The sequence below is a fragment of the Drosophila teissieri genome, chromosome 3R (genome assembly GCF_016746235.2).
Source record: "Drosophila teissieri strain GT53w chromosome 3R, Prin_Dtei_1.1, whole genome shotgun sequence".
NCBI lineage: Eukaryota > Metazoa > Arthropoda > Insecta > Diptera > Drosophilidae > Drosophila > Drosophila teissieri.
In genome coordinates, this window is record NC_053032.1 from 9535402 (window position 1) to 9548586 (window position 13185).

Consider the following 13185-nt stretch of genomic DNA (forward strand, 5'->3'; position numbering starts at 1 on the left):
GTAAGAGATTAACTTGAATTGAACTCAAAATTTCCTAATATTTATTTATTCACAACAATAATAACAATGCTACAATATTTCAATGTGCTAAGGAAGTGCAAGCTTGCTTCATCATGGGCCTTGCCTACTAATTGTTGGTTGTGATTGCAAATTGAACCTAGGGCTGGGTCGCATCTTTCAAGTAGGCCGCCTTCACCGCCTGCCGATTGACCTTTCCGTTGGCGCTCTTCGCCAGCTGTGGAACGAACTGGACGCCGCCGTGGAGATGTTTGAACTGCACGGAAATGTTTTTCCGCACATACTGCTCCACATGCTTAGGATCTAGTTGGCTCCCGGACCGCAGAACCACGGATGCAGCAGCGGCATCGCCCTCCATCTCCCGAAATATCCCGAAAACACAAACCTCTGCAACGTCGGGCATCTGGGCGATTACTTCCTCCACTTCGTGGGGATAGTACATCATGCCCAGGTATTTCAGCATGTCCTTTTTGCGCTCAACGATGTGCAGGTAGTTATCCTCATCGAAGTATCCAACATCTCCAGTATGGTACCACCCCGCTGAATCTCTCATCTCGGCGGTGGCCTGAGGGTTTCCCACATAACCGCTCCAGGGTTGCCCGTTGTGGCAGAGGACCTCACCCAATCCTTTCGGTCCTTGCAACTGTCCCGACGAGTCAACAACTTTCACTCGAATGTTCGCCAATAGGCGACCCACAGATGCGGGCTTGGATTGGGTGTCGTAGTTATAGGATATTAGTGTTCCCACCTCGGTCAAGCCATAGGCATTTCGAAGAATACCCGATCCGTGTAGGAAGGACTGCATCTTCTTTAAAGTCGTCACCAAACAATGACCTCCGGCAAAGAGCAGATGCCTGAGACTTCTCAGTTTCTGAGCACTGGTTTTCGGACAATTGGCCAACATGGCCACATGGGAGTTGGCCATGATGGTCCAGGAGATTTCGTGCTGCTCACAAATGTCCAGGAAGTGTGCGGTACTGAACATTTCACTGGAAATCAGGCGAACTGTGCCAAATACGGCAGCTGTGACCAGGGTAATGAGTCCTGTTAGCCAATCCAAAGTGCTGGGAGCGTATTGAACATCATCGGGTCCCAGATAGCTGGAATGCAAAAGAGGAACAGCTATTTTTATTAAATTACCATTATAAGTTAGTAAGTTAGTAATTGGAAATATACCTGTGCATTTCGAATAGCTTGCGGCTGTTCGAGAGGGTAACCGCCTTGGGAGTTCCTGTGGTGCCCGAGGAGCAGAGGATGGCCATGGTGCGATCGACACCTCGCTGGAACTGGGCGGGCTCATAGTCATCGGGAAGGGGATTCTGCAGCAGATCCGCAACGCTCATTATACCTGGCAGCTTTCCGTTAACGGTGATGATCAGAGCCCCCAGCGAGGCTCCTATGTCCTTAATCTTTTCGTAGTCTGCAATGTCACAGCACAGGATGCGTGGCCTGGTGACCTTGTAGAGACTGGCGATTGTATTGTGCTCCAGACTGGGGTTAACGGCGTGAAACGGAGTTCCGTTGAACAAACAGCCGTAGGCCAGGGCAGCCACATGCGTGGAGTTGCGTGCCATGAGTCCCACCAAGTCCGTCTCCTTCTTGAAACACTTATCCCGGAGGTAGCAACCAATCTTGGTGGCATTTTGAAGCATCTGGTACCGCGTTAGCCGGGTATTATCCGTGTGAGAAATCTGGAATATCCTTTGGGGTTGCCGCTGCAGCTGCCGGAAGATGATCTGGCCCACGGTCAGATCCTCGTTGTAGAGACTCTGCAGGCTGCATCCACTCCAGACCTGTTGATCGGGATCATAGCTGGTCGCGGGATTGCCATTGAGGTCCAACATCGTGATGCACGCGCGGTTTATTACTGCTGCATACTCGCCTGCCAGGTCTATTTAAAAGTCAACGAAATTGGAAAAATTAGCCGGCAATTTAGCAGTTAAAGTGTCCGGATATTTAATTTTACCTATTGATTGCCAAGCTGTTCTCTTGGCACGATATCAGCGATGAAAACCGTTGGGCGATACGGATGATTATCAAACTGAGCTTTCGACAGCCGTTATTTGTTATTAAGTAAAAGGTCTTTTAAGATCAACTAATTTAAATGAGAAAAGTATTCAAAAATTGTAAGGGGGAAGATAGCGTTTGTTAAAAAACTTAATTAGAAAGGAATTATATTACTAATTTAACAGTTAACTTCACTAATTTTGAACAATATGTATTGTTTTTGTTTATATGCCAATTAATGAACATTTATATTTTCAGTTTTTTTTAAATGCTTTGATTTAGGTTTTGGTTTCCATGATGCGCCCCCTACTTATCTATTTTCAGAACTACGAGTATATACATAAAATGCGTAAGTACTTTTACTTGACTTGTTAACTACGTGTAAATGGACCTACATGACATGTAATATTCGTGTAAATATATCTACTTGTCATGTAATATGCGTGTAAATATATCTACATGACATGTAATATGCGTGTAAATATATCAACATGACATGTTATTAACGTCTAAACAGATCTACATAACATGTTATAAGCGTGTAAATATATCTACATGACATGTTATCTAAGCAACTAATCTAAATACATGACATCTCCAATACTGAATTAACGCAATATGTATTACATTTAAATGTTAACTAATGCTTCAGTTGGTATGGATATGGATCTTTCAAATAATTATCTTTTTCAAAAAAGTATGCATGTAAAAAAATGCTCATAAACTCAACTGTATAAAACGCAGTCTTTTTATTTTCAATTTGCTGAGCCCAAAATTTAAAGTACCTAAAAAGTTATTCCTTAATTCGGATGCCCTAAGTGTCTTCCAAAGACAAACCGTTCACGTTCAATAAAGCGGATACGGATGACTCCAAGTCCATAAAAAAAGTGTAAAAATAGTATTCAAATAACTATTTTAATTTTATTTAATTTATTATTTAAAAACGCCCGTCCTTAAGATGGAAAACGACGCAGTTCGCAATTACCATGTAATTTAAGATAAGAGTAATTCCCAGTCAGATAAAAAGCAGAACGGAACCAGATTCGCTAACGCAGAATGATTTGCCGTAAACTTCAGGGGACCAAAGAACAACGATGATAAGATAGAAAGTTAAGCAGATATGTAATGAAATCTCTTCGTGGGATTTGATGATAAGCCTCTGGCCAAGAAGTTACCAGCAAAACAACATGTCCCATGACTTTTACAAGGTAAGATAATTACGTAGATTGATACGAGAGACGTGGGTGTAAGTATCGTAAATTTATTTGCCACGAGTTTATAATTTCACCAGAAAAAAAACACTTACATAATTTTATCAAAAGAGAGTTTAGGTTTGGGTAAAAAAATTGATAAAATAATGACGTATAAAATACCGAAATAAAATAAGATCAAACCAAACACATTCAGGCTCCGGTTATCGAATTCATAGGAATTTTACGATTTCGATTTGAAATCGGAAAATTGGTGCTCTGGTTTTCGATTTGAAAAACGGGCACTTTGTCTCTCCGAAATGATAGTAAATGCCTTATTTTATATCAAGTCAGATCTTATTTACTAAAGAAAAAGAAATAGTTTACTCAGTGGTCTATTGATGTTTATACCACATCACCACAAGATCATTCTGTCAATATAAATACATATAAATATGTAAACAGTAGCTAGTTCGAGCAGCGATTTTATCAAACGAATATTAAAAAAACTTCCTTCAAAAAATAATAGTTACGATATCAATTTTTCAATAATATTTTATTAGATGATATTATAACAAAATTGACCAAAACTATAAATATGTAAATTCGTTTCTTAGATCAAAATTGATTTTGGGCCCGAAAATCGATTAATGTTTTTACTCACACCAGCAAGAAAATTCTATTTTTCGATTTTTACGCTTTCAATTTTAGGCGAGCGAAAAGAGAGCAATTTTGGCCGTCACCAAAAAAACAATTTATGGCCGTCACGCATCTTGTTATTATAATGTCTTTGATCAAACAGATTGTACTACTGCTTATGAAGATAACCCACTAAACAGTTCTCACGATATCGCGGAAAAATCTTGTTGATCTTACTAAACCAAAGACGATATCTTGAATTTTATGTTATAATCATACGTTATCATGGAATTTGCATTTTCATTTTCTCTGACACCTTTATCTAAGTGTGATAAGCTATTGGAGGGCTGTGACTATAAAAGGGGATTGTGGTCGCAGATCTGAAACAGTTGAAATCTGACTTTACCGGACATACAAAGTTTTCCTACTGACAGAATGCCGTACACCCCAGTGAATTCCTACGATAATGATCAAAAGATCTGGAGTGGTGAGCCGGTTATCCAATACTTCGATCCGGACTTGTCCATCGGAGAGATCATTTTCCACGAGATGCGGCGGCATCCCCAGCTTACTGCCCAGGTGGGTACTTTGAGGGTCACCCACTAAACAGAAGGTTGAACATGATATCTTCTAGATCTCTGCAACGGAGGGTACTGTGCTGACCAGAGGGGAGCTCCTTGCCAACGTCATGCGCGTGGCCAGCTATATGCGATCAGAGGGACTCCTCCAATCCGATATAGTGGGCATTATAGGCCGGAATACCACTCACATGCTCGCCGTAGCCTACGCCTGTTTCTTCAACGGAATAGCTTTTCACTCGCTCAACATTTCCTACGATCGCGATACGATCGAAAAGATTTTCAAGGTCACAAGGCCTTGTATTATTTTCTGCGACGGAGATGAGTTTGCGAAGGTTCGATCAGCCACGGCCCAACTGGATGTTAAGATTGTCACCATGCGCAATCATCCATTGGACTCCATAAAGATCGATGAAGTTTTGACCACGCCCATCGAACGAAACTTTAAGCCAGCTAAGCTGGAAAAGGGCAACGATCAGACTTTGGCCATTCTATGCTCTTCGGGAACAACTGGAACTCCAAAGGCTGTAACCATAACGAACAGTCGGCACATCCTCGCAGCCAACTAGTAAGATATTATTCTATACAGAGTCCTTGAAACGCATTGTACATTTGTTTTATTTTGCACTTCTAGTCATCTGACCACCGCTGATATACAGTACTCCCACAACACACTTGACTGGATCACCGGTTTGATTACCACCATAACCTCCGGAGTGTTCAGCACTACCCGCATCATCGCGGATAATCCCTTCGATCCCGCCTTTGCCATGCGAATCATCGAGGAGTACAAGGTTACGTGGATCATACAGCCACCATCCTGTATGGCTCTAATGATTAACTGCCCAGACTTTGAAACTTGCGATCTGTCGAGCCTTCAGTGCTACTTGTTCGGAGGATCTCGGGCTGCCTTGGAGGTTCAGAAAGGCATCCGTAGCCGTCTTAGCCATGATTGCCTGCAGTTTGCTTATGGATTTACCGAGCTTGGTGCTATGGCCACTGTCAACTACCATTTCGACGATAAAGCCGGATCGGTGGGTCGATTAGTCAATGGGCTAAAGCTGAAGATTATCAATGATGAGGGTGTGTCGCTTGGACCCGATGAAATTGGAGAGGTGTGCATCATGAATAACCAGCACTGGTCGGGATACTACGGAAACGAAGTTGAGACTCGTTCCATGCGAGATTCATTGCGATGGTATCACTCCGGAGACCTTGGGTACATGGATCGTGATGGCTTTCTGTACATAGTGGACCGCAAGAAGGAGATGCTTAAGTACCAGAACATCATGTACTATCCAAACGATATTGAAAGCGTCATCTCAGAGATGCCCCAGGTCGCCGAAGTCTGTGTCTTCGGCATATGGAGCAACATCTTTGGAGACGAAGCTGCAGCTGCTGTCGTAAAGAAAACGGGCAGTGAGCTGGAGGCCCAGGATGTGGTGGACTATGTGAGCTATCGGACAGATTCCAAATACAAGCAGTTAAACGGAGGAGCCCTGATTGTTGAGGACCTGCAGCGTAGTGCCAATGGAAAGACCAACCGAATGGCCAATAAGGCCCACTTTTTGGATGTAAAGAAGAGGAGGAGTTGAACGATTTTTTTAGGAAGTAAAGTCGGAAATAGTTTAATATAATAAAAATTTCTATGTAAATTTGAATTTCATTGATAATTTCGTTATACGCGGCTGCGTTAGTACAAATAATTTAACGGTTTTAATCTGTACGGCCATGATAACTAGCTTTGATAACTGGTCATTTCCAGCATTATCAACTAACAACTGTTTTCCTTAGCTGTTTAGAAATGGATAGATCTATACAGACAAAGGAGATTTTTTATTTTTAAAGAACGATTAATTATTTGGTACCATTAGAAGTTAAAGTCATTGCGTGTTTTGTGTAAACATTTCACAAACATCATTATTCTGGGGGTAAGTGCCTTATTTTATATCAAGTCAGATCTTATTTACTAAAGAAAAAAAAATAGTTTACTCAGTGGTCTATTGATGTTTATACAACATCACCACAAGATCATTCTATCAATATAAATAGAAATATAAATATAAATATGTAAACGGTAGCTAGTTCGAGCAGCGATTTTATCAAACGAATATTAAACCAAGAATATATATACTTTATATGGTCGGAAACGCTGCCTTCTCCCTGTTACATACTTTTCGACGAATCGAGTATACCCTTTTACTCTACGAGTAACGGGTATAAAAACTTCCTTCAAAAAATAATAATAATTGATATCGTAACTATGATATCAATTTTTCAATAATATTTTATTAGATGATATTATAACAAAAATAATAAATATAATATAATATAATAAAAAAAATTCCAAATTGATTTCGGCCCGAAAATCGACTTCTACCACAAGCACGCACACATACAATGTGTGTGATTAATGTTTTTACTCACACAAGCAAGCAAATTCTATTTTTCGATTCTTACGCTTTCAATTTTGTGTGAGCGAAAAGAGAACAATTTTGGCGTCACCAAAAATCCAATTTATGGCCGTCACGCCGTCACGCACGTTGTTATAATGTCTTTGATCAAACAGATTGTACTACTGATGAAGATAACCCACTAAATAGTTCTCACGGTATCGCGGAAAAATCTTGTTGATCTTACTAAACCAAAGACGATATCTTGAATTTTATGTAATAATCATACGTTATCATTGAATTTGCATTTTCATTTTCTCTGACACCTTTATCTAAGTGTGATAAGCTATTGGAGGGCTGTGACTATAAAAGGGGATTGTGGTCGCAGATCTGAAACAGTTGAAATCTGACTTTACCGGACATACAAAGTCTGCCTACTGACAGAATGCCGTACACCCCAGTGAATTCCTACGATAATGATCAAAAGATCTGGAGTGGTGAGCCGGTTATCCAATACTTCGATCCGGACTTGTCCATCGGAGAGATCATTTTCCACGAGATGCGGCGGCATCCCCAGCTTACTGCCCAGGTGGGTACTTTGAGGGTCACCCACTAAACAGAAGGTTGAACATGATATCTTCTAGATCTCTGCAACGGAGGGTACTGTGCTGACCAGAGGGGAGCTCCTTGCCAACGTCATGCGCGTGGCCAGCTATATGCGATCAGAGGGACTCCTCCAATCCGATATAGTGGGCATTATAGGCCGGAATACCACTCACATGCTCGCCGTAGCCTACGCCTGTTTCTTCAACGGAATAGCTTTTCACTCGCTCAACATTTCCTACGATCGCGATACGATCGAAAAGATTTTCAAGGTCACAAGGCCTTGTATTATTTTCTGCGACGGAGATGAGTTTGCGAAGGTTCGATCAGCCACGGCCCAACTGGATGTTAAGATTGTCACCATGCGCAATCATCCATTGGACTCCATAAAGATCGATGAAGTTTTGACCACGCCCATCGAACGAAACTTTAAGCCAGCTAAGCTGGAAAAGGGCAACGATCAGACTTTGGCCATTCTATGCTCTTCGGGAACAACTGGAACTCCAAAGGCTGTAACCATAACGAACAGTCGGCACATCCTCGCAGGCAACTAGTAAGATATTATTCTATACAGAATCCTTGAAACGAATTGTATATTTTGTTTCATTTTGTACTTCTAGTCATCTGACCACCGCTGATATACAGTACTCCCACAACACCCTTGACTGGATCAGCGGTTTGCTTACCATCATAACCTCCGGAGTGTTCAGCACAACCCGCATCATCGCGGATAATCCCTTCGATCCCGCCTTTGCCATGCGAATCATCGAGGAGTACAAGGTTACGTGGATCATACAGCCACCATCCTGTATGGCTCTAATGATTAACTGCCCAGACTTTGAAACTTGCGATCTGTCGAGCCTTCAGTGCTACTTGTTCGGAGGATCTCGGGCTGCCTTGGAGGTACAGAAAGGCATCCGTAGCCGTCTTAGCCATGATTGCCTGCAGTTTGCTTATGGATTTACCGAGCTTGGTGCCTTGGCCACTATCAACTACCATTTTGACGAAAAAGCCGGATCGGCGGGTCGATTGGTCAATGGGCTAAAGCTGAAGATTATCAATGATGAGGGTGTGTCGCTTGGACCCGATGAAATTGGAGAGGTGTGCATCATGAATAACCAGCACTGGTCGGGATACTACGGAAACGAAGTTGAGACTCGTTCCATGCGAGATTCATTGCGATGGTATCACTCCGGAGACCTTGGGTACATGGATCGTGATGGCTTTCTGTACATAGTGGACCGCAAGAAGGAGATGCTTAAGTACCAGAACATCATGTACTATCCAAACGATATTGAAAGCGTCATCTCAGAGATGCCCCAGGTCGCCGAAGTCTGTGTCTTCGGCATATGGAGCAACATCTTTGGAGACGAAGCTGCAGCTGTTGTCGTAAAGAAAACGGGCAGTGAGCTGGAGGCCCAGGATGTGGTGGACTATGTGAGCTATCGGACAGATTCCAAATACAAGCAGTTAAACGGAGGAGCCCTGGTTGTTGAGGACCTGCAGCGTAGTGCCAATGGAAAGACCAACCGAATGGCCAATAAGGCCCACTTTTTGGATGTAAAGAAGAGGAGGAGTTGAACGATTTTTTTAGGAAGTAAAGTCGGAAATAGTTTAATATAATAAAAATTTCTATGTAAATTTAAATTTCTTTGAATTTCTTTGCGTTAGTACTGTATGGGAACGAGACACCCTGTATGCGCGAACAAGTCACTCTTTATCTTTGTTTACATTATCATTTGTCTGCAGCTTCAGCGGAGCTTATCAGCGGAATCAATGTAAGCATCGCACCGCTGTAATTGTCCGCGAGCTTGCCCAGTACTTTTCCAAACTTCTAACTCCCTTCTAACTGTAACTTGTTTACGTCTTATGCTAGTTTAATCGTATGGCGTGAGTACAGCCAAAGCTTAAGTTAGTCACATTTTTGATCTGCAAGAAAACGTACGCATCGGTGTCGAACTAATTAATATTAAGTGTCTGAAATTAACCAATAAATCAAACTAAACAGTAACACTGGCGGGTTTATTTATGAACATAAAAAAAACTGGTCCTTCGAGCCGGATCACCGGAACTGCGTTTCTTTCGGGCATTTGATTTTGATTATTGGCCTTTTGGCAAACGGTGATCTATAGATTCCTACATCGTATAGAATCGTTCCCTTCTTTCGACCACCATGCGGAGTGTGATTCAACAACGGGGCTTCTGCAAAAGCCAAATTACTCGTGCGCATAATAATGCCTTAAAATTTGTTGATGACATTCATTCAGTGCAAACAATAGTTGTCCGCCTGGCGCAACTACAGGAAAATTATTTGCGGTTCGTACGGCTCTCGGAAGAGCTGTATGCATTTAAATCGGAAGCCGATTGGGAGAACCCTGACGAGGATTTTGACGCATATGAGGACAAACATTATGCTACACACGCTATTCTCAGCAAAACTTTGGAGGAGTTGAGACGGTTCAAGCCGCAGACACATCCCAGAGAAGTCATGTCGATTTTCAGTTCGAGCGAATTAAACTTCCGACTTTTTCTGGAAATAATGAGGACTGGAAACATTTTACGGACATGTTTATTGGATCGATTGCTTCCAATTCGAGCCTGACGGATTGCCAACGATTTCATTATTTAAAATCGTACCTTGCCGGAGACGCGCTTGCATTAGTTAAACATATTCCAGTTACTGATGACAACTATCGGGAAGCATGGGATCGGCTGGAACAGCGATATAACAAACAATCGCTAATTATTCGATCGTTCTTAAACAGTTTCATGAGCCTTCCGAGTGCTATAAATTCAAATATCGGCACAGTGCGGAAAATTGCCGATGGTGCAGACGAAGTTATTCGTGGTCTACGAGCTCTTAATTGCGAAGAGAGGGATCCCTGGCTAATTTTCATTTTACTTTCAAAATTAGATAGCGATACCCGCCAAGCCTGGGCTCAGTGCGCAGAATCCGAGGAAAAAGGTGTGACCATCAACCGATTCCTGAAATTTCTCACATCACGCTGCGATACGTTGGAGGCTTTTAACTTAACTCGATCAACCCAAGCTCGACGCGCAGCTACAACGCACCACGCAGACACGCATCCAAGACGGGAAGAGCCGAAGTGCACATCGTGCCAGCAGAATCACCAACTGTTTAAGTGTCCTCAATTCATGGCACTCGACATTGCATCTCGCCGAGACTTCCTCAAATCAAGAAAGCTCTGTTTCAATTACCTCAGCCCGGCTCATCTGGTGGGCAACTGTACATCGAGGCATACTTGGGATCTGCAGCCGCAAGCATCATACTTTGGTTCATGGCTCGTCGCAGCCATTTCAAAATGGCAACAACATTGACACAGCAAGTGTTGACAGCCGCGATCGACCAGCAGTCTCACATGCGGGATCTACAATTGGCCACAATCAACCGCTAGCTCGAGAAGGTCATCGCTTGGGAAGCGAGACTCCCGCGGAAAACAACTTTACGCATCATACTCTGGAGAATATTCCGGCGGCTGGTTCTCAGACTCTGTTGCCAACCATCCTTGCTGACGTCATCGACGCCTGGGGAAACACTACAACCTGCAGGCTGCTCCTGGACACTGGATCTACAATAACCTTGGCATCGGAATCATTTGTTCAGCGAATAGGCGTGCGTCGAACGCACGCACGGATTTCTATTCTCGGTCTCGCCGCCAACAGCGCGGGCGTTACCCGAGGACGCGCACATATCAAGCTGCGCTCTCGTCATTCGGGCCAAACTGTCGAATTGGTCTCGTTCATTCTCAACTCGCTGACGTCATCACTTCCTGCCCAAGTTATTGACACCTCATCCTCTACGTGGAGGCAAGTCTGCGAGCTTCCTTTGGCAGACCCAACGTTCTGCACACCTGGAGCAATCGATGTCATTGTTGGATCGGATCAACTTTGGTCTCTATACACAGGAGATCGGAAACACTTTGGTAACGACTTTCCTATCGCTCTCAATACTGTATTTGGTTGGATTCTTGCAGGCTCTTACTCTGCATTCGATGATCACCCTACTTCTGCGGTTACTCATCACGCGGACCTAGACACGATGGTTCGTTCATTCATGGAGATGGACAGCATTCAGCCTAACCAGGCTTTCCTGGACGCCAGCGATCCCACAGAGCGTCATTTTGCTGCCACACACAAGCGCTCGACGGACGGGGTGTACGTCGTCGAGTATCCCTTCAAGGAGAAGGCACCGCCTATTGATTCGACCTTGCCACAGGCCATCAATCGCTTCTTCTCGCTGGAACGCAAATTTCGTCGGTATCCAGAATTGAAGCAGCAGTACGAAGCTTTCCTGGACGACTACTTGCAACGTGGACATATGGAACAACTGACCTCGGCTCAGGTTGAGGAGTCCCCAGACACCTGCTTCTATTTGCCGCACCACGCTGTCATCAAACTGGACAGTCTGACTACCAAATGTCGTGTAGTTTTTGATGGATCAGGAAAGGACAGCTCTGGAGTATCGCTCAATGACAGACTACATATTGGTTCACCGATTCAACGCGATCTTCTTGGCGTTTGTCTACGCTTCCGGCAGCACCAATATGTTTTATGCGCAGATGTCGAAAATATGTTTCGAGGCATTAAAATCTTTAAGCCACACACCAATTTTCAGCGCATTGTTTGGCGCAAGACTGAGAATGAACCTCTGCTTCATTTTCGCCTGCTGACGGTTACCTACGGATTGGCACCGTCACCATTTCTGGCTGTTCGAGTTCTAAAGCAACTTGCCGACGATCATGGTCATGAATACCCTGCAGCAGCTCACGCTCTTCTGCACGATGCCTATGTGGACGATATCCCTACAGGCGCCAACACATTCGAGGAGCTTATGATTCTCAAGGACGAGCTTATAGCCCTCTTGGATAAGGGAAAATTCAAACTACGCAAATGGAGTTCTAATAGTTGGCGTCTTCTGCAATCATTACCAGAGGAAGATAGATGTTTTGAACCTATCCAGCTCCTCAACAAATCAGCTGCGGATTCACCTGTCAAAGTTCTTGGTATCCAATGGAACCCTGGGACAATCTGTATCTCAACCTAAAGGGATGCGATGCGACCATTTCTCCGACGAAAAGAGAACTCTTGTCTCAGCTATCAAGAATTTATGATCCGCTTGGACTGGTAGCGCCGGTCACAGTTCTACTCAAGCTAATCTTCCAAAAAAGCTGGACAAGTGTCCTGCAGTGGGACGACCCCATTCCTGAAAGTCTACGTACGCGCTGGAGAGCCTTAGTAGAGGATTTGCCAGCACTTACGCAATGCCAAGTACCACGGTATATTGCGTCACCATTTCGAGATGTTCAACTACACGGATTCGCCGACGCATCCTCGCACGCCTACGGTGCGGTAGTTTACGCTCGAGTTGCAGTTGGATGCAGCTTTCAAGTAACTCTGGTGGCCGCCAAAACACGGGTGGCCCCGATCAAGCCCGTATCAATTCCACGTTTGGAGCTAAACGCTGCGTTACTTCTATCTCGATTGCTTTCTATTGTCAAAACATCACTAACAATTCCTCTTTTCAGCACGAGCTGCTGGACAGATTCAGAAATTGTGCTACACTGGCTTTCAGCTCCCCCTCGACGGTGGAACACCTACGTCTGCAACCGAACTTCTGAGATATTGAGCGACTTTCCCCGTAGCTGCTGGAACCATGTTCGCACGGAAGACAATCCTGCTGATTGTGCTTCCCGAGGACTTCATCCGTTAAAGCTTCTGGAGCATCGACTGTGGTGG

The 13185-nt window shown here is 43.8% G+C and overlaps 4 protein-coding genes across 4 annotated transcripts in view; 2 read left to right on the forward strand and 2 right to left on the reverse strand.

The window, feature by feature from the left end:
* Positions 1-157: 157 nt before the first annotated feature.
* LOC122622408 (luciferin 4-monooxygenase) lies at positions 158-2097 on the reverse strand. The gene is made up of 3 exons (XM_043800821.1): positions 1985-2097; positions 1195-1909; positions 158-1118 (listed from the first exon to the last, which is right to left on the reverse strand). The coding sequence occupies exons 2-3, from the start codon at positions 1860-1862 to the stop codon at positions 158-160; spliced, it is 1629 nt and encodes a 542-aa protein (XP_043656756.1). The 5' UTR covers positions 1863-1909; positions 1985-2097.
* The window catches only part of LOC122620441 (glutamate-gated chloride channel), a 48835-nt gene continuing 37744 nt past the window's right edge, over positions 2095-13185 (reverse strand). The window contains exon 13 of the mRNA XM_043797895.1: positions 2095-2113. Coding sequence (XP_043653830.1) covers positions 2110-2113 — 4 coding nt within the window. The 3' untranslated portion in view covers positions 2095-2109. The remainder of the gene's footprint in view (positions 2114-13185) is intronic.
* Positions 4241-6093, forward strand: LOC122620439 (luciferin 4-monooxygenase-like). Its single transcript, XM_043797887.1, has 3 exons — positions 4241-4433; positions 4489-5000; positions 5067-6093. The coding sequence occupies exons 1-3, from the start codon at positions 4290-4292 to the stop codon at positions 6025-6027; spliced, it is 1617 nt and encodes a 538-aa protein (XP_043653822.1). The 5' UTR covers positions 4241-4289; the 3' UTR covers positions 6028-6093.
* On the forward strand, positions 7247-9072 carry LOC122620440 (4-coumarate--CoA ligase CCL1-like). The gene is made up of 3 exons (XM_043797888.1): positions 7247-7414; positions 7470-7981; positions 8049-9072. The coding sequence occupies exons 1-3, from the start codon at positions 7271-7273 to the stop codon at positions 9007-9009; spliced, it is 1617 nt and encodes a 538-aa protein (XP_043653823.1). The 5' UTR covers positions 7247-7270; the 3' UTR covers positions 9010-9072.

Bases quoted from the DNA above. Each gene is read 5' to 3' on its own strand.
- LOC122622408 (XM_043800821.1), bottom strand. From the start codon at position 1,862: ATGTTGGACCTCAATGGCAATCCCGCGACCAGCTATGATCCCGATCAA. The intron at 1,119-1,194 runs GTATATTTCCAA...TTTGCATTCCAG, and splicing joins AAGCTATTCGAAATGCACAG to CTATCTGGGACCCGATGATG.
- LOC122620439 (XM_043797887.1), top strand. From the start codon at position 4,290: ATGCCGTACACCCCAGTGAATTCCTACGATAATGATCAAAAGATCTGG. The intron at 4,434-4,488 runs GTGGGTACTTTG...GATATCTTCTAG, and splicing joins ATCCCCAGCTTACTGCCCAG to ATCTCTGCAACGGAGGGTAC. The intron at 5,001-5,066 runs GTAAGATATTAT...TTGCACTTCTAG, and splicing joins CACATCCTCGCAGCCAACTA to TCATCTGACCACCGCTGATA.
- LOC122620440 (XM_043797888.1), top strand. From the start codon at position 7,271: ATGCCGTACACCCCAGTGAATTCCTACGATAATGATCAAAAGATCTGG. The intron at 7,415-7,469 runs GTGGGTACTTTG...GATATCTTCTAG, and splicing joins ATCCCCAGCTTACTGCCCAG to ATCTCTGCAACGGAGGGTAC. The intron at 7,982-8,048 runs GTAAGATATTAT...TTGTACTTCTAG, and splicing joins CACATCCTCGCAGGCAACTA to TCATCTGACCACCGCTGATA.